Genomic DNA, 20,773 nt, shown 5'->3' with positions numbered 1-20,773 from the left:
ACATTTAAATATTAATTCCCAGAAACCTGACAGTCTGTCACAGCCCCAAAACATATGAGACAGTGTGGCTGGTTCCGTTTTACATCGGACACAGGTAGGATCAAAATCAGATAATGTTCTTCCCAGTTTGGCCCCGGACCAGTGGATACGGTGAACCACCTTGAATTGAAGGAGGCTGTGTCTAGTGCTAAAAGACGATGAATGCACCCTGTGCAGCACAGATTCCCAGGGTTCTGAAAGTCATTAATGATTGCATATACATCTGAAATTGCGCCCCTAGGAAGCTTGTTCAGCTTAAAGATGCTCTCTATAGCTGTATTCGCAGGCCTATGGGGAAATTCAGGTGTGTTAGCTCTGACAAAGTTCCTAGTCTGGAGATAGTGAAAAAAGTGGGATTGGGGGAGGTTGAACTTTTCCTGTATCTGAGCAAAAGAGGCAAATGTATCATCAAAGAATAATTGGGCTAGTGAGGAGAGGCCTAGTGAGTGCCAGATGCCAAAAAGTGATCCTGTGAATTAAAAAAGATTTTGGAATAAAAATGGGTAAACATTGAAATAAAAATAAAAACTTGTGCAACTTGGGCAGCCTCTCTACACTGGCTTCCTGTTAAGGCTAGGGCTGATTTCAAGGTTTTACTGCAAAGCATTATATGGGCTTGCTCCTACCTATCTTTCCAATTCCGTCCTGCCGTACATACCTACACGTACGCTATGGTCACAAGATGCAGGCCTCATTATTGACTCTAGAATTTCTAAGCAAACAGCTGGAGGCAGGGCTTTCTCCTATAGAGCTCCATTTTTATGGAATGGTCTGCTTATCCATGTGAGAGACGCAGACTTGGTCTCAACCTTTAAGTCTTTATTGAAGACTCATCTCTTCTGTAGGTCCTATGATTGAGTGTAGTCTGGTCCAGGAGTGTGAAGGTGAACGGAAATGCACTGGAGCAACAAACCGCCCTTGCTGTCTCTGCCTGGCTGGTTCCCCTCTCTTCACTGGGATTCTCTGCCTCAAACCTTATTACGGGGGCTGAGTCACTGGCTTACTGGTGCTCTTCCATGCCGTCCAAAGGAGGGGTGGGTCACTTGAGTGGGTTGAGTCACTGGCGTGATCTTCCTGTCCGGGTTGGTGCCCCCCTCGGGTTCGTGCCGTATGGAAGATCTTTGTGTGCTATACTCTGCCTTGTCTCAGGATAGTAAGTTGGTAGTTGAATATATCCCTCTAGTGGTGTGGGGGCTGTGCTTTGGCAAAGTGGGTGTGGTTATATCCTGCCTGTTTGGCCCTGTCCGGGGGTATTGTCGGACGGGGCCATAGTGTCTCCAGACCCCTCCTGTTTCAGCCTCCAGTATTTATGCTGCAATAGTTTGTGTGTCGGGGGCTAGGGTCAGTCTGTTATACCTGGAGTATTTCTCCTGTCTTATCCGGTGTCCTGTGTGAATTTAAGTATGCTCTCTCTAACTCTCTCTCTCTCTCTCTCTCTCACACCAGCATAGTAGCCCTCATCACCAATACCACCACCACCAACATGGTAGCCCACACCAACACCACCACGGTAGCCCACAACTCCACCACCATGGTAGCGGCTCACAACTCCACCACCATGGTAGCCCATAACAACACCACCATGGTAGCCCACACCATCACCACCACGGTAGCCCACAAATCCACCACCACGGTAGCCCACAACTCCACCACCACGGTAGCCCACAACTCCACCACCATGGTAGCCCACAACAACACCACCACGGTAGCCCACACCAACACCACCACGGTAGCCCACACCTCCACCACCATGGTAGCCCACACCAACACCACCATGGTAGCCAACACCACCACCATGCTAGCCCACAACAACACCACCATGGTAGCCCACAACAACTCCACCATGGTAGCCCACAACTCCACCACCATGGTAGCCATAACAACTCCACCATGGAGCCCACAACTCCACTACCATGGTAGCCCCCAACTCCACCACCATGGTAGCCCACAACATCACCACCATGGTAGCCCACAGCAACACCACCATGGTAGCCCACAAATCCACCACCACGGTAGCCCACAACTCCACCACGGTAGCCCACAACTCCACCACCATGGTAGCCCACAACAACACCACCACGGTAGCCCACACCAACACCACCACGGTAGCCCACACCTCCACCACCATGGTAGCCCACACCAACACCACCATGGTAGCCAACACCACCACCACCATGCTAGCCCACAACAACACCACCATGGTAGCCCACAACAACTCCACCATGGTAGCCCACAACTCCACCACCATGGTAGCCCACAACAACTCCACCATGGTAGCCCACAACTCCACTACCATGGTAGCCCCCAACTCCACCACCATGGTAGCCCACAACATCACCACCATGGTAGTCCACAGCAACACCACCATGGTAGCCCACAACAACACCACCATGGTAGCCCACAACATCACCACCATGGTAGCCCACAGCAACACCACCATGGTAGCCCACAATAACACCACCATGGTAGCCCACAACTCCACCACCATGGTAGCCCACAACTCCACCACCATGGTAGCCCCCAACAACACCACCACGGTAGCCCACACCTCCACCACCATGGTAGCCCACACCAACACCTGGCGGGCCACTCTGGCAGCTCCGAACAGGCGTGCCACTCTGGCAGCTCCGGACAGGCGTGCCACTCTGGCAGCTCCGAACAGGCGGGGCACTCTGGCAGCTCCGAACAGGCGGGCCACTCTGGCAGCTCCGAACAGGCGGGCCACTCTGGCAGCTCGAACAGGCGGGCTACTCTGGCAGCTCTGAACAGGCAGGCCACTCTGGCAGCTCCGAACAGGCGGGCCACTCTGGCAGCTCCGAACAGGCGGTCCACTCTGGCAGCTCTGGACAGGCGGGCCACTCTGGCAGCTCCTGACTGAGGGGCGGCTCTGGCAGCTCCTGACTGGCGGGCGGCTCTGGCAGCTCCTGACTGGCGGGGCGGCTCTGGTAGCTCCTGACTGGCGGGCGGCTCTGGCAGCTCCTGACTGGCGGGCGGCTCTGGCAGCTCCTGACTGGCGGGCGGCTCTGGCAGCTCCTGACTGGCGGGCGGCTCTGGCGGCTCCGGACTGGCGAGACCCACTGTAGGCCTAGTCCTGGGAGGTGGCACAGGACGGACCAGGATGGGGAGACCCACTGGTGGCCTGGTCCTAGGTGGAGGCACAGGACGGACCAGGATGGGGAGACCCACTGGAGGCCTGGTCCGTTGAGCAGGCACAGGACTGACCAGGATGGGGAGACCCACTGGAGGCCTGGTCCGAGGAGGAGGCACAGGCTTAACCAGGATGGGGAGACCCACTGGAGGCCTGGTCCAAGGAGGAGGCACAGGCTTAACCAGGATGGGGAGACCCACTGGAGGCCTGGTCCAAGGAGGAGGCACAGGCTTAGCCAAGATGGGGAGACCCACTGGAGGCCTAGTCCTGGGCGCAGGCCCAGGATAGACCAGGTCCTGAAGACGCATTGGAGGTCTAGAGTGCACGGCCTGCACAACCCTTCCTGGCTCGATGCCCAACCTCCCCCGGCAGATGTTAGGAGCTGGGATGTAGCGCACCGGGCTCTCCACGCGTACTGGGGACACCGTGCGCTTTACCGCATAACACGGTGTCTGACCAGTACTGCGCTGCCTCCTGTAAGCACGGGGAGCTGGCTCAGGTCTCCAACCTGACTCTGCCACCCTCCCGTATGCCCCCCAAAAGATTTGGGGCTGCCTCTCGGGCTTCCTTGCCAGCCGTGTTCCTTCATACCGTTGGTCCCTCTTTCCTGCTGCCTCCACTCTTCTGAGTGCCTCTACCTGTTCCCATGGGAGGCGATCCCTTCCGACCAGGATCTCTTCCCAAGTGTAGGATCCCTTCCCCGTCCAGGATGTCCTCCCATGTCCAGTCCTTTCTCTCCCTGGTCCAGGATCCTTGCTCCTCCTGGCGCTGCTCCTTCCTCCGCTGCTTGGTCCGTTGTTGGTGGGGGGATTCCGTAACGGCTGTCTTCTTCGTCAGACGAAACAGAGAAGTCATCGTCCGAGAAAGTGGACCAATACGCAGCGGAGTTAGTGTTCATCTTTGAATTTAATTAAGCAAGAACACTATACAAAAACAAAACAAGGAAACCGACAGCCAAACAGTCCTGTCAGGTGCAAAACACTAAACAAAAACAATCCCCACAAAACCCAAAGGAAACACATGCTCCTGATGTGTGACTCCCAATCAACGACAACGAACTTCAGCTGTGCCTGATTGGGAGCCACACACGGCCCAAAACAAAGAAATACAAAAACCTAGAAAAAGAACATAGAACGCCCACCCAATGTAACACCCTGGCCTAACCAAAATAAAGAACAAAAACCCTCTCTATGGCCAGGGCGTTACAATGAGGGAGATATGACGAATGGAAAGGGAAACTTAACTAAAAGGAAACTAGTCCATTGTTATGACGCTATAAATAGTCCTGTGACTAAAACTATTCACTTGGAAAGACATCACATCCCAGAAGGAGCACATCATGGGTGTCTTGGGTTTAACCAGCTTTATAGATGATACTGGAGAGATTTTAACAGATTATCACTTCAGAAACAGCAAGCTGGTCATAGATGGCACTAATCTCTACCTCTCTTTTTTTAAATCATGTTTGGATCAGAAGCATGGAGGGGATTATGATGATTTTGAGGACCAGGTCTGCAAGTTCTTTAAGGCTCTGAGAGATTGTGGCATTGAACCTTATGTGATTATAGATGGAGGCTCTGACTTTTCCGATAAAAAGTTTGAAACTCTCCTCCACCGAGTTCAATCAACGCTCAACACAGCCAACAACTTGTCCAAGGGGCTTTGGGGGTGCGGTTTACTACCAATCCTCATCAAACAAGTCTTCAAACAAGTCCTCTCCAGCCTGAAGGTGCCATTCGTACAGTGCATCTTTGAAGCAGACCAAGAAATAGCCTCCTTGGCTCAAAGGTGGAACTGTCCGGTCCTGTCCTATGACAGTGACTTTTATATTTTTGACATCCAGGCAGGATATCTGCCCATCTCCCATTTTAAGTGGCACAACGCATCGACGCAACGCTGGAGTACTCAAAATTACATCCCCTGCAAGCGGTACACCACAACAAGCTTCTGCAGACACTTCAACATCAACAGACAGCTTCTCCCAGTCTTCGCTGCCATTGCAGGAAACGACTATGTCAACTTGGATAAGATGGGCTTTCCCATTAGGTGGGAAGACAACTCGCCGATTGAACCCAATCGAAATCCAAGTAAGTTTGAACAAATTACCTGTGTCGTGTCTTTGGCTATGCCGGATTAAGTGATATGACATGCTAATTTATAAAATGATTTCTCTGTAATTAATATTACCTGATTAAGCTAATCATGTAAATGTAATTAACTAGAAAGTCAAGGCACCACGGAAGAACGTTTATAGAGCCGTTATCTTCCGAATAAACTCTTAAAATACTTAGTAATATTTTACATCGATAGCAGTCAATGTTAACCCTTGTCTTATTTTCAGTCTCATAATGAAAGTTGTAAATTCTTGGCTATCTTCACGAACCCTGGCTAACAAGTTGAATCAGCAATACAAAATTGGGTTTAATTATTTATTTACTAAATACCTAACTAATCACACAGAATTACAAATACACAGAATACAATGATGTCATACAGAAAACGTCCTGGTGGACGGAACCTGTATGAAAGCTAGTTACACAAAGGAAAGGGGGTTGGGCTTGAATGAAAGAGCGGGAAGATTTAGGAACACAGAAACAGCAGCTATGCTATCGTAAATACATTATCTTATGCATTCTAAATTACCGCCCATTTGGAAAAGGAAAATGCAATAAATATTTACTCTGAGCTGCGCTTCGGTAGATTGGTCGTAGATGCTGGCCGGGTTGGCCAACAGACCTTCCGTACTCGGAAGAATGTCTCTGGTGGTAAATTGGATACGTGGTGGTATCTTCGTCCGTCTGTTAGACTGTATCCGTCATCCGTCCTTTCCTAGCCCACGTTAGCAGCGGCCGCTGCTAACTCAACGGCTAGGAAGTATCACTTCTGTAGTGAATAAGCTCAAAGTTCATACCATTCGCCACCAAAGCTCACGCCGAGGTTGGCTTAGTTGACATGTGTGTCCTTCTAACGTAGAGGCTGCAGACCTCCGTACTGGAACAACCTGGTTATCTTTTCGTCAAAGGATTATATAGTGGAGAGGGGGAGGGAGGTGTTTCATCGTTTATAACCCCTGTCTCTTCACAGGGTTGGGTTACTGATCGAGCAGGGCACTTTCCTTATGAAAACCCAAATCTCTCATTCGGAAGCTAAAATTACATTTAATCTCCTAACAAACATTTTCAATATCAAACATTTCAATTGCATAACAATTCCATGTGACTCTGATAACTAGAGGGTGTATACTTTCTCAGATACAGTTTATGTCGTCCTGTCATCAGTCATAATGTCTCAGATGACAACCGAACTGACATACATACTCATTACGTTCCCAAGCATATTTCCAACTGGTTTTATTGACAAAATATGTGGTACCTTTCCCCATTTGTTTGATGTTCCCAGACTCTCTATATTTAACACAGGCTATTCAGGTCCTTCAGTAGATTCAGAGAGGGGAAGAGAGAAAGGTATTTATGGGGGTGGTCATAAACCTTACCCACAGGCCAACGTCATGACAGTCCCCCCATGTTGGGTTCAATCTTGCGATTAACCTGCATGTTATAACCCAACATAAAAATGAACGTGGGTTGTCCTAGTTGTGGATCATCGTTGTGGTCCCCATCTGGCGGTCGACCCGGGTAGGGTGTCTGCAAATGAAGAAATCCTCTCCAAGGCTGGGCAGTAGATGTCCAGTTGGTGGTTGCTATTGCAGTCCCCCCTCTGGTGGTCGACCTGGGTAGGGTCTCTGCAAATGAAGATGTCCGTTCCATGACTCGGCAGCGGATGTCCGGATTGGGATCGCCGTTCCGGACCCGTCGTCTGGTCGTCCAGACTGGAATATCTGGGCAGTAACTTAGGCAGATGTTAACAACGCACACACACTCGTGAAATATATCATTACATTTCCCCCCAAATGAGCGGTGTTGTGGCACTAACTGATGGTTGTATGGGGGAGTTGTTTATGGCTCTATCACTTTCTATGTGCCGAAGAAAATGAACCAAAAGGAATGAAAGCATAAACAAAACAAAATATAGTTATGCCACCTTAATCATCTAATTGGACTGTATTCTATCTACGTCCATGGTCTTGGCAAAATGACCCTATCATGGCATTGTCTAATGACATATTTAGGGCTTTCCTAATTTGCGGGGTGGCGCTTAGGGTACTATCCTAAGTTGACAACTATATGATAAGTCTACAGCTGTAAGGCACTAGTTTTGGGCAGTCTACAGGATGACCTATGGACTTCTGGTTAGAAAACTGGTGAGTGCTGTAGAGTCAAAGGCCTAGAAGTAAATGTTCAACTTTACTAAGGCTGGTATTTTGCTTGGACCCTTAAGTGATCCTAGCATAAATCCTAATTGGATGTTCCGTTGTGCATGTGCGTTTATGCTTACACAATCGCGCATGTCAAGGGAAGAAAACCAAGTATCCTGGCAGATTACAACTTGTTCAGAATGAGTCTGACGTAGTCAGGTAATTTTCAGGTCAATGCCTGGAGGTCAGTCAGAATTGGTGTCAAGGGAGTCTGTAGTAGTTTTCACAAGTCACTGTGTCTTCCACTATTGTAGTGGCAGTAGGTATGAAGTCAATTTCATAGCTATGTTATCCACGGAGGAGCTAACCTCACGACGGAAGTACTCTAAGTATTAGACCAGTCGTACGTGGTGTGATCATGGTTCATGACTTCTAATAATTTTCTCCTGAACGGAGGGTTCTATTTATTAGTGGCATGTGTTAACCATTGGAAGAGTGCAATGGAGATTCCCTTCCCCGTGTTGCACTCTGAGTGACTCCTATGTCGCTATTATCAATAGCAATTTAACTTGTGAGGTTACTAATCCTCTTACTGAGTGTTGCTGGACTGACTGTGGTATTGGTACTGGTATTCAAGGGGTCCAGTTGTCCTACCGATTTATTCTGAAATATTATCTACCGGAACACATGATTGGAGCATATTACTGGTTGTATTGTAGTTGAACCTACACATGGCAAGGAATGATTATTGTTGCCATTTGTTTTGGAGGTGGACAAGTCCATTGGACTTCCTTTACGACCAGTGTGGTACACCTCAGTACTATCTTAGACGTGTTCTAAGATAATCCCAGTCTAGGGGCCTGTCTGCTCCTCACTGTTCTCATAGGGGAGTTTACAATTAGATTTGATTTATGCTCTGGCGGCCTCGTACGGTGTTGTCCGTAGTCTCGACCCCCCCACCGGCCTCGATGAGGCTCATCATGGGTCTGGGCTACTATTCCCCCCCTTTGTGTCTCGGGACCCCCCCACCAGCGGGTGATATTGGTGTCCGAGGCGCAAACGAAAAGATCGGACCCTATGTACGAGTTGTCAGTGGCCGCGTTATTATGAGAATGGCTGTAACCTTTCAACCAAATCTCCTGGTGTTTGTGCTTCAACACCTTCAGTGGCTGTCGAGGTCTGTCAGTCACCACCGGCGTCCGCGTGTGGCAACCTCTTCAGTACCTGCAAACTGGAGACGAGGATATCGGTCTGTGATATCGCAAAGTGTTTCACCAGTGGGAGTCATCGGGTCAGTTGCTGGACTGACGCCATTAGTGTCATTGTAAGGGGTGACAGTCCCCAACAAAGCAGAAGGTGTATCATCGGAAGCAGAGTGTACTCTGCACATCAATGTTTTTCTTGCTGAGACGGCCGCTTTGCTTGCGGAAGTGTCCGAAGGGCAAGAGAAGTTCATCTCAACTACCGTATTGCACGACTGCAAGAAGGAGGGAAGTTGCTCATTCACAGAGACAGCTGGCTCGAAATCATGAAAAGAATGGTCAATCAGATTGGCTGATGGAATGTGTCGAGATATCGTAATATCTCCTTGGATCGGATTCTGCACCAAGAGGTTTCTAAACGTCTTTTTCCCAAGGGGTGCTTTTGACAGAAACCCCTCGTGAATGACTGCATTGCAGCTAGCGTTAGGGGAAGACAGTGTGGTCAGTGGAGAAGGCACTGTGGCCTGTGACCATACCTGGTTGGTTTTCCAATCCATCAATGGGAGTAACCGATCCATGAAGTCTGCTCCAAGTAGCAGGGTTACAGTTTCGAGGCTGGTAACATACACAGGGTGAACGAGCGATACGTCCTGGAAGTGTAGTTTCAGCATGACTCTCAATGTGAGAGGCGAGGTAGTCTGGGTGACCCCTCGTAGTGTAGTGTCGCATCGTTCCACTTTTAACCAACGTTTAGTTGGCTTCAAAACCCTTTTTGAGATCATCAAACAATGTTTGAGAGATGAGTGATATTGTCGCACCCGAATCAATTAGCGCGATGACAAGCTAAGCAGTCCTCCAGGACTGTTTCCAGGTATGGCCGTTTAGATTCGTGGTTAGTGGACATATTCCCCACAAAGTGGAGTGGTCGTTCGCAACGACGTGATGTGCCATGTCTGTTCCAGATGGAAGCAGATTGACTTTTCCGATTTTGAGTGGGCTTGGCTTTAACGAAGCGTTTGACCTTTTTCTTCGCAACTTTTTGTATCAGAGTCTATAGACAGAGCCCCGGGGCTTGTTTCTTGATCAGGCGGGCCCTGGATAGGGTCTTGAATGAGAGCGGGAGAAATTTGAACTTTAACGTCCTTGCTATGGGTGTTAATTCCTGCGGACCTGGTGTCCGGTAATTCCCCCGTCTAGTCCTTGTGACTTATCTTTTACCCTTTTCTCAAATTGTTCTCGCTAAGTTCTTCCCGTGAGTGGGACTTCTGGAGAACATTGGTCTATGTTTTGATTGTTCTTCAACCCTTTGTTACCCTTGTGCTCTGACACTTTGTGTGGGTTGGGTGCAGGAACGTAGCGAACAGGTCGATTGTAGCGGTAGTCGTTTTGAAGGCGACGTACTTTACAGTTATTTAGACTGCGGCGGTTATTGGAATCATGGTTTCGAGGTAGAAACTGTTGTTGTGCGTCATCTCTCGACGGCTCCAATACCTGATAATGCACCCTCTAACTGGAGTGAGTGCTCCTGGTTAAACTTCAAAACTGAGTGGTCAGGGCTCTTAGCGTTGTGAACTTTGATGCCTCAAAAGCTGTGCTTGCAAGCTCTCTGAGTTGTAAGATAGGCAAGCCAACGTGGGCTGCAGGGCCCAAGTAGGTAATGAAGGTGGTATACATGTTCGACAGAAACATTTGTTTGAATGGTAACAGCTCTTCCATTCCTGTTTCCGTGAGTAGGCCAAAGTAAGCTGAACGAAGCCTATGATAGAAAGCTTGTGGGTGTTCGTTTCGAGCTTGTTTGACCGTGTTAGCCAGTGAGCTATCGTGTTTGCGAGTCGCAGAACCACTGAATTCTAATTTCAAAGCTGTGGCAAGTTTAGCGTAGTCATTTAGCACGTGTTGCTGTTGTAGGCGAATGAACCTCGTCACGTGTCTATTCGACGTTCGCTTCAACAGGTAAACCCTGTCAGAACCCGTAGCATTCGGGTAGCCACCCAACGCGTCCTCTATGTCAGCTAGGAACGTCTCAGTATCGTTTGGCTGACCTGGAACGGGGTCAAAGGTGGGGGAAATTCTTGACGAGTTTGTCAAGGTATTCCGCGCCAAGCGGGCGGAGAGGGTTGGCTTCATCCTGTGGAGAAATTGGGGCCGACAGGCCAAGAGGAGAAGCCAAGCTTTGGCTTTGTTGGCCAAGAGGCACCATATTACTCAGTGGCGAATGGCCAAGAGGGGAGAAGACTGAGGGACACATGATGGAGGCAATGTCTGAAACCTATCGTCTTCACTCCTTTGAGTACCGGACTCCGGTTGCTTGGATGGGTAGTCATGCTGTAGAGCGTGACCATTCTGGACTTCCTCCAGATGGTACCTAAGGGTGGTCTTCTGCTGCATTGCAGAGTCCACTTGAGCGCTTAGAGTACCAATTTTGGACACGTGAGTGTCACACCTGCTCCTTTCGGTCTCAAACTTATCTGTCATGGTTTGCAGATAGAGGTCTCGAGTACCGGAGCGAGAGATTCAGTGATGAGATTTCCTTTGCTTGCTTAGAAATCAATATTTCCATCCTCATCACCTGAGTTCTCTCATCATTCATTTGGTCAGCGACTTCAATAAGTTCTGCGGATTTGTCATCCAACTTTGTCATTGTGTTCATCAACTGATCGTCTTTGGTCTGCAGAATTTGGAGTAGAACATTGTTACCTTGAGTAACGTTCAACAAAACTGCCTGCATGTTATGGAATTGCGTGCTCCTGTTTGTAGATAACTCAACAGATTTATCTAGTTTGGCGTGGACTACCTCGTATTTAGTTTTGGCTAAATCGAGTTGTTCCTGCAGATGACGATTTTGTTGGAGAGTTTGTGCTCGTTCATCGTCATAAGTATTTGCAATTACTTTTAATTGTTCCGATTTCAAACGCAGTTCCTCGACTAGCAGAATGTTTTAATTTCCTGCTTTTGTCAATAGTTGCTCAGTTCTCTCCACCTGTGCCCTCATGTTAGCCATGTCTTGCACGTGCTTCAGCTGTGCACTGTGGTATTGGACCGATGCCAACCTTTGATGGCGATACATAAGTGCTAAAGTGGAGAGAACAGTCACAAAGCCTGTATTTGATGGTTGATTTTGGAGAGCGTTCGCAATTTCGGCTGTTGTTTTTCTAATGGCATAATTGGGGTTGGTATCACTGCTGAGGTCAGAGATCAATCCTTTTATGGGTGGAGGTTCACTAATTAGCGGAGGAGTGGTGACCACCTCCTTTGGTAGCTTGCTCATTATTAGAAAAATTTAGAGGAAAAATGTTCCTATTTTTTTCAATGTTTGGGTTTGGAATTCATTGGAAGCTGCAAAGACAAGTTTAATCTATTTATAGATGTTGACGAACCATCAGTACTGTACCAGTAATGTGGAAGTTGGACGTGAATGAATTTGCAAAAGCAAATTGAATTAATTAATCAATGCCAATGATTAATCCTACCTGGGTAGGCTATCTGGGTATTAAACTTGAATTAACCTGAGGTTGCTTCATCCAGGTTAATATGGGAAGTTTAAAAGTGTCTCATTTGATTGCAAGAACATTAAGGTATGTTCAACAATTTAACTTATTAAATTGAATGAGATGATAATCCATACAATCTCCATTGATTGGATATCATAAGTGTAAACAGTAGATTAAATGTTGGGAACACTCCCACTATGGTACACTTCTTCCTTGGGCCGAAGCCACATGGGATTCCGCTGGGGCGGACTTCTGTCAGTACTGGATTACTGAATGGGTTTTGCAAAAACCAAATTTTACTGATTGATCAATTTTAATGATAAATCAAACCTGTATAGGCTATATGGGATTTAAACTTTAATTAACCTGAGAGGTTTATTCATCTAGGTTAATGTGGAAAAAAAGATTACAATGTCTCATTTAGAAAACTCATCAATTTGGATATTATTTAAACTTGAGAATGTAAATCTGGCAATTTCACTTATTAGTTCAATTGAATAAGACATCGATATCCGTCTGGATATCACGAGTAACGACTTGAGTGTCACCTGACTAAATCTACTTGAAGCAAAGTACTGGTGACTCTTCAAAGGTCCCTGCTGGCACACGCTGAAATCCAACTCAAGTCGGATTAATTACCATGTGGCACAAACAAAATGGCTGTTTTACCTTTTGTTAGCTTAGCATCTCGAGCAAGCTAATGCTACTTTATGCCTGAAAAATGCTCAACATAGGATTCCCTTGGCAAGGGAAAGGTTTTACTTATAACGTATTATGTTCAAACCCTTTTCGGCGATATTTGACGATGTTTTAACCGGAACTCGCGGGAAACAACGAACTGCACCGTGGTCTACTCGCATCGAAACGCGAGAGACAGAGAGATACTTATCGCTGGTCAAGCTAATCTCTCCTAAATTTCAATCGGCTGGCTCTTTGTCCTCGCTCGAGAAATTAATAATGACATAGCCAACACGCGTCTGAAACGCGAGAGGCAGAAATACTTAGCGTTTGGCCAAACGCGCTATTTCTCAGATAGCTTTATCAGCCATCATACATACATGTATAGTTTATGCTACCCACTGACTACGTCAGAGCACAACACGGAGGCGATTCTCCGGAACACACACGCACCAATAATTCCAGTCTACAATTCCCATAATGTATATAATCAACTTGGTATATTATGTAATCTGCGTTTCAATTTTATATATGCTGAAACAAAATAAAAACTTCATCCTATTTTAGATTCCTCGCACGGGGGCTCCAATAATGTCTGTTCAGACGCTTTTCGGATCATTGAACAATGTTAAATTCTTAGGAAGCAGAGTATACTCTGCTAACAAGTGGAGAAGGCACTGTAAAATTGGGTTTAATTATTTATTTACTAAATACCTAACTAATCACACAGAATTACAAATACACAGAATACAATGATGTCATACAGAAAACGTCCCGGTAGACGGAACAGATATGACGGCTGGTTACACAAAGGAAAGGGGGTTGGGCTTGAATGAAAGAGCGGGAAGATTTAGGAACAGAGAAACAGCAGCTATGCTATCGTAAATACATTATCTTATGCATTCTAAATTACCGCCCATTTGGAAAAGGAAAATGCAATAAATATTTACTCTGAGCTGCGCTTCGGTAGATTGGTCGTAGATGCTGGCCGGGTTGGCCAACAGATCTCCCTGTTTTCGGAAGAATGTCAATGGTGGTCGATTGGATACGTGGTGGTATCTTCGTCTGGTTGTTAGACTGGATCCGTCGTCCGTCCTTTCCTAGCCCACGTAAGCAGCGGCCGCTGCTAACTCAACGGCTAGGAAGTAGCACTTCTGTAGTGAATGAGCTCAAAGTTCATACCATTCGCCACCAAAGCTCACGCCGAGGTTGGCTTAGTTCTGTTCTTGACAAGTGTGTCCTTCTAACGTAGAGGCTGCAGACCTCCCATACTGGAACCACCTGGTTATCTTTTCGTCAAAGGATTATATAGTGGAGAGGGGGGAGGGAGGTGTTTCATCGTTTATAACCCCTGTCTCTTCACAGGGTTGGCCACTGATCGAGCAGGGCACTTTCCTTATGAAAACCCAAATCTCTCATTTGGAAGCTAAAATTACATTTAATCTCCTAACAAACAATTTCAATATCAAACATTTCAATTGCATAACAATTCCATGTTACTCTGATAACTAGAGGGTGTATACTTTCTCAGGTACAGTTTATGTCGTCCTGTCATCAGTCATAATGTCTCAGATGACAACCGACCCTTACATACATACTCATTACGTTCCCAAGCATATTTCCAACTGGTTTTATTACCAAAATATGGTTCCTTTTCCCCATTTGTTTGATGTTCCCAGACTCTCTATATTTAACACAGGCTATTCAAGTCCTTCAGTAGGGTCAGAGAGGGGAAGGGAGAAAGGTATTTATGGGGGGGGGGTCATAAACCTTACCCACAGGCCAACGTCATGACAACATTTCAAGAAATAGAGTTGAGAAAATATTTACTAAATTAACTACAGTAAAAAAATAAATCATAAAGTAACACAACAAAATTGCATAACAATAACGAGGCTATATACAGGAGGTACCGGTAGCGAATCAATGTCCGGGGGTGCAGGTTAGTCCAGGTAATTTTTATACGTAGGTAGGGGTAAAGTGACTATGCATAGATATTACACAGCGAGTAGCAGCAGTGTAAAAAACAAACAAATAGTCAGGGTGGCCACTAAATACAGGCCTTTGTCAACCAACCCAACCAGTTTATTCAAATGTTGTGCAGTATGTCATCAGTTAAGAGATATGACGTATGGAAAGGGAAACTTCAGGAAATGGAAAGTCATCCATTGTTAATTATGCAGTAAGTAGTCCTGTGACTGAAACTCTTCACTTGTGAAGACATCACATCCCACACAGAGAACATCATGGGTATCCAGGGTTTGACCAGCTTCATAGATCATAGTGGAACATTTTTAACAGATGATCACTTCAGAAACAGCAACGTGATAATAGATGGTAGTAATATCTTCCACTTTCTTTATTTTAACTCAAGTGTGGGTCAGCAGCATGGAGGGGATTATGATGATTTTGAGGACCAGGTCTGCAAGTTCTTTAAGGATCTGAGAGATTGTGGCATTGAACCTTATGTGATTATTGATGGAGGCTCCAACCACACCGACAAAAAGTTTAAAACTCTCAGAGAACGAGCTCAATCAATGATCAACAACTTGTCCAAGGGGGCTTCAGGGGGACAGAATAATACCAACCCTTGTCAAACAAGTCTTCAAACAGGTCCTCTCCAGCCTGAAGGTGCCATTCGCACAGTGTATTTTTGAAGCAGACCAAGAAATAGCCTCCTTGGCTCAAAGGTGGAACTGTCCGGTCCTGTCCAATGACAGTGACTTTTATATTTTTGACATCCAGGCAGGATATCTGCCCATCTCCCATTTTTAGTGGGATGAAGCGTCTGTGCAACGCGGGAGTTCTCAAAATTACATACCCTGCAAGCGGTACAACAAGCTTCTGCAGTCACTTCAACATCAACAGACAACTTCTTCACCGGCATCGCAGGAAACGACTATGTCAACTTGCGTAACAGGGCTTTCCCATCAGGTGGGAAGACTACTCTCCGAAGCAACCCAATCAGAAAAAAATATTTATTCAGATATTATAGGTATACTGAAGTATACTTAAATACTACAGATTCATATAACATACTGTACATAGAACAGACCTAAAGTGTATTCAAAGAATATTTGTTTTGCTCTTTATTTAATATATTAATCATTTGCGCAAGTACTAATTAAGTGTCCCAATTTAGATCATTTAAAATACATTTAATATACTTAAATAAAACACTATATAATAAAGTAGACATTAAATGTATATATTGGAAGTTGTTCCAAATTAGATACATTTAAATCAACTAAAGTATATTTATCACTGACAAACTTCTGTATACTTAAAATGTAATAATGAAGTGTAAACAGTTGAAGTCGTTTGGAAATTTGGAAATTTCTCAGAACAAGATATTTGTGGAGTGGTTGAAAAATGAGTTTTTCAACTACTCCACAAATTTCTTGTTAACAAACTATAGTTTTGGCAAGTAGGTTAGGACATCTACTTTGTGCATGACACAAGTCATTTTTCCAACTATGGTTTACAGACAGCCTTATAATTCACTCTATCACAATTCCAGTGGGTCAGAAGTTTACAAACACTAAGTTGACTGTGCCTTTAAACAAAATTACAGAAAATGATGTCATGGCTTTAGAAGCTTCTGATAGGCTAATTGACATAATTTGAGTCAATTGGAGGTGTACCTGTGGATATATTTCAAGGCCTACCTTCAAAGCAGTGCCTCTTTGCTTGACATCATGGGAAAATCAAAAGAAATCAGCCAAAACCTCCGAAAAAAAATGGTAGACTTCACAAGTCTGGTTCATCCTTGGGAGCAATTTCCAAACGCCTGAAGGTACCACGTTCATCTGTACAAACAATAGCACACAAGTAGGTCCCCTGTAGCTCAGTTAGTAGAGCATGGCGCTTGCAACACCAGGGTTGTGTGTTCGATTCCCACGGTTGTCCAGTATTTAAAAAAGGTAATAAAATGTATGCACTCTACTGTAAGTTGCTCTGGATAAGAGTGTCTGCTAAATGACTAAAAATGTAAAATGTAAGTATAAACACCATGGGACCATGCAGCTGTCATACTGCTCAGGAAGGAGATGTGTTCTGTCTCCTAGAGATGAATGTACTTTGGTGCGAAAGGTGCAAATCAATCCCAGAACAATGGCAAAGGACCTTGTGAGGATGTTGGAGGAAACAGGTACAAAAGTATCTGTAAAATGAGTCCTATATCGACATAACCTGAAAGACTGCTCAGCAAGGAAGAAGGCACTGCTCCAAAACCGCCTTAAAAGAAACAGACTACAGCTTGTAACTGCACATGGGGACAAAGATTGTACTTTTTGGTGAAATGTCCTCTGGTCTGATGAAACAAAAATATAACTGTTTGGCCATAATGACCATCGTTATGTTTGGAGGAAAAAGGGGGAGGCTTGCAAGCCGTAGAACACCATCCCAACCGTGAAGCATGGGGGTGGCAGCATCATGTTGTGGGGGTGATTTGCTGCAGGAGGGACTGGTGCACTTCACAAAATAGATGGCATCATGAGGAAGGAAATTGTGGCTATATTGAAGCAAAATCTCAAGACATCAGTCAGGAAGTTAAAGCTTGATCGCAAATGGGTATTCCAAATTGACAATAACCCCAAGCATACTTCCAAAGTTGTGTCAAAATGGCTTAAGGACAACAAGGTCAAGGTATTGGAGTGGCCATCACAAAGCCCTGACCTCAATCCTATAGAAAATTTGTGGGCAGAACTGAAAAGCGTGTGCGAGCAAGGAGTCCTCCAAACCTGATTCAGTTACACCAGCTCTGTCAGGAGGAATGGGCCAAAATTCACCCAACTTATTGTGGGAAGCTTGTGGAAGGCTACCCGAAACGTTTGACCCAAGTTAAAGAATTTACAGACAATTCTACCAAATACTAATTGAGAGTATGTAAACTTCTGACCCACTGGGAATGTGATGAAAGAAATAAAAGCTGAAATAAATAATTCTCTCTACTATTATTCTGACATTTCACATTCTTAAAATAAAGTGGTGATCCTAACTGACCTAAGACAGGGAATTTTTATTTGGATTAAATGTCAGGAATTGCGAAAAAGTGAGTTTAAATGTATTTGGCTGAGGTGTATGTAAACGTCTGATGTAAACTGTATATGTTTGTGCTTGGGAAGGGGTTGTCTTTTTCAACAAGTTGCTGAAATGGCTGGCCAGTTTCCAGGAGCAGCAGGAGGCCTTGGACAATGTGCCCAGACTCATCGTTTCTAGGAACAACCAACACAACATGGATGCTGCCCTCCAGGCCCTCTCTCTGAGCATAGAGACATACCAGCTTCAACCCGGTTGCCTGGAGCAGTTCTTCATTAAAGACAAGGCTCCTGATCCCGGCCATCTCCCCAGACCATCTGAGTGTCCTTCCAGACTGGACCCTGCTGCCGTTGATGAAGGGGACACTTCCGTCCTGCATAATATACATTCTGCAGCTGAGGCCAGTGATACAGGGAGTCCAAGTTGAAGATCCCAGCTTAGCCAGTGGGAACAACACCTCTCGGCCCATACGGCAGGTACTCTACGGGCTGCTGCTGGGTGAGAGGAGGGAAGTGGAGGAGTATGACAGGGAAGGCATTAACCTGACCAGCAGCATGGTTAAAGCCATCCTGCCCAGTGCTGCAAAACAGCTCCAGCTAAACAAGCTGGATCAGGTATGTAGACATGTGATATAGTATACAGTATATCAGGTATGTATACATGTGGTATAGTATACAGTATAAAAGGTATGTATACATGTGATATAGTTTACAGTATATCAGGTATGTATACATGTGGTATAGTATAGAGTATATCAGGTATGTATACATGTGATATAGTATACAGTATATCAGGTATGTATACATGTGATATAGTATACAGTATATCAGGTATGTAAACATGTGATATAGTATACAGTTTAATATAAACATGCTGCTGTTGATTCTAAAAATTAATTCTCATTCTCTTGTTCTGTTTCTTAGGCTCCACATGCAGTGCGGCTTGAGGTGTTTTTGGAAACCCTTGGTGTGTCCCAGTCCACTGAATGGTGTCCCACATCATCTGGAACTTCCTGTGGCTGTTACCTGCTACTGGCTGAGGCACGCCCATCCCCAACCAGACCATCCTTTCCTGCAGGCCCTGCTACTAGGACTGGTGTATGGAGAGCTCTGCAGACAGAGGAAGAGCCAGAGAGGTATGGACCAGAATATGAACGGAAACACACATACAGGCACACACAACTTAGAATGTATAAATAAAGTGCGTGAAGTGCAGCCAATGACTCCTCTCCTTTTTGTGTATCAGGGTTTATAGAGGAGGGACCAGTGTTGGAGAGGCTGAGAGGGCTGATTCAGAGAGGTGCTAGGAGTCTAGACCTGGGTGTGGCCCACGCCTACAGCCAATGGCAGCGCTGCATGAGGGATGGCCTTGACCTGAACCAACTGCTGTGCTTCCCTCTACCTGAGCCTCAGTGTGCCTGGTAAGGTGTCACTTCCTAAATCAACCCTAACCGCTAACCTCTACAGTAGACCAGTGGTATTCCTTTACATTTTATTCTAGCCCAGCAGCAACACAGCTAATTCAACCCTCTGTTGTTTCCCTGTTGGAGTCTAGGCTGTACAGGGGCACTCTGGTGCACCAGCTTGTGGACGAACTGAGAGGGGTGGTGACCCCAGATTCTCTCCTGATGGAAGACCCTTCCTCTGGGCAGCTGTACAGAGCCATGCTGGAAGCCATACTCAACTCCCAGGAAACTGAGACCACTGGACAACCTGACGGCCCCTCTGCAGATTCTGGCGCTGGAGGATGAAGATTTTGATGATGATGATGATGATGATGATGATGGAGTAGGTTGTAATGAATTCCCAATGTCCCGCCACAAGAGGAAGGAAAGATTCATCAAAGCTCTGTTGAGTTATAGATATAGGGACCACTATATAGGGACCACTATATAGGGACCACTATATAGGGACCACTATATAGGGACCACTATACATCTGCTGAGTTATAGATATAGGTACCACTATATAGGGACCACTATATAGGGACCACTATATAGGGACCACTAAACAACTGTTGAGTTATATATATGTTTTCTGTGACAGTTTAGTGACAGAGGGCATAGGTAGGAAGGACCCACTTGCACTCACACGGAGCATACGAGATAAGAGATTTGACATTGATTAAAGAAAATAAGAAAAAGTAGAATAAATTAATTGTGACTGAGGTTTATTGGAAATGAAAATTCAAGGGTAAATATGTTAAATGTTAAAGGTTGAAAACATTGTGAAATATACATTGTGAAATATTAAAGGGGATTAAAGTAGTCCAGTAAAATGGTTAAGAATGTTATATTGTTGTTTGCTGTAAGGTGTGATGCATATAGACTATGTTTGTTAGGCTTAGAGGAGGAGGTTGATAATCTAATAGTGTTGGAGTGTTTAAAATGTTTTATGTTTAGAATGTAATGGGAGTAATAGGTGAGATTGGAGTAGGATTAGAACTGAGTGGAATAAGAAACCTTCATGTTTTATAAATGTATGTTTTAAACCACCACCATGTTAGCTCACACCACCACCACCACCATGGTAGCCCACACCACAGTAGCCCACACCACCACCACTATGGTAGCCCACACCACCACAGTAGCCCACACCACCACCACTATGGTAGCCCACACCACCACGGTAGCCCACACCACCACCACCACCTCACCACCACCACCACCACAGTAACCCACAGCACTAACCACAGTAACCCACAAAACTACCACCCCCACCTCCACCACCACCACCACCACAGTAACCCACAGCACTACCATCACCACCACCACCACCACAGTAACCCACAACACCACCACCACCACACTAACTCACAAAACTACCACCACCACCACCACCACAGTAACCAACACCACCATGGTAGCCCACACCACCACCACCACCATGGTAGCCCACACAACCACCACCACTGTAGCCCT

At 45.8% G+C, this 20,773-nt stretch overlaps 2 protein-coding genes across 2 annotated transcripts; both read left to right on the top strand.

The window, feature by feature from the left end:
- The first annotated feature begins 4,526 nt into the window (after window positions 1–4,526).
- Window positions 4,527–18,280, top strand: LOC123733281 (protein asteroid homolog 1-like). The gene is made up of 2 exons (XM_045712743.1): window positions 4,527–5,274; window positions 17,940–18,280. The coding sequence occupies exons 1-2, from the start codon at window positions 4,527–4,529 to the stop codon at window positions 18,278–18,280; spliced, it is 1,089 nt and encodes a 362-aa protein (XP_045568699.1).
- Window positions 18,281–18,407: 127 nt separating this feature from the next.
- LOC123733272 (protein asteroid homolog 1-like) lies at window positions 18,408–19,776 on the top strand. The gene is made up of 4 exons (XM_045712735.1): window positions 18,408–18,467; window positions 18,790–18,988; window positions 19,099–19,273; window positions 19,408–19,776. Exons 1-4 carry the CDS (start codon window positions 18,408–18,410, stop codon window positions 19,601–19,603), a joined length of 630 nt encoding a protein of 209 aa, XP_045568691.1. The 3' UTR covers window positions 19,604–19,776.
- Window positions 19,777–20,773: the final 997 nt, after the last annotated feature.

Source organism: Salmo salar, chromosome ssa02 (genome assembly GCF_905237065.1).
Source record: "Salmo salar chromosome ssa02, Ssal_v3.1, whole genome shotgun sequence".
Lineage (NCBI taxonomy): Eukaryota > Metazoa > Chordata > Actinopteri > Salmoniformes > Salmonidae > Salmo > Salmo salar.
This window is presented reverse-complemented; position numbering and strand designations above follow the sequence as displayed.

Coding starts and splice junctions, on each gene's coding strand:
- LOC123733272 (XM_045712735.1), top strand. CDS start 18,408: ATGGTTAAAGCCATCCTGCCCAGTGCTGCAAAACAGCTCCAGCTAAAC. Junction 18,989..19,098: donor ACAGAGGAAGAGCCAGAGAG/GTATGGACCAGA, acceptor TTTGTGTATCAG/GGTTTATAGAGGAGGGACCA. Junction 19,274..19,407: donor CCTGAGCCTCAGTGTGCCTG/GTAAGGTGTCAC, acceptor GTTGGAGTCTAG/GCTGTACAGGGGCACTCTGG.
- LOC123733281 (XM_045712743.1), top strand. CDS start 4,527: ATGGGTGTCTTGGGTTTAACCAGCTTTATAGATGATACTGGAGAGATT. Junction 5,275..17,939: donor TGAACCCAATCGAAATCCAA/GTAAGTTTGAAC, acceptor GTGCTTGGGAAG/GGGTTGTCTTTTTCAACAAG.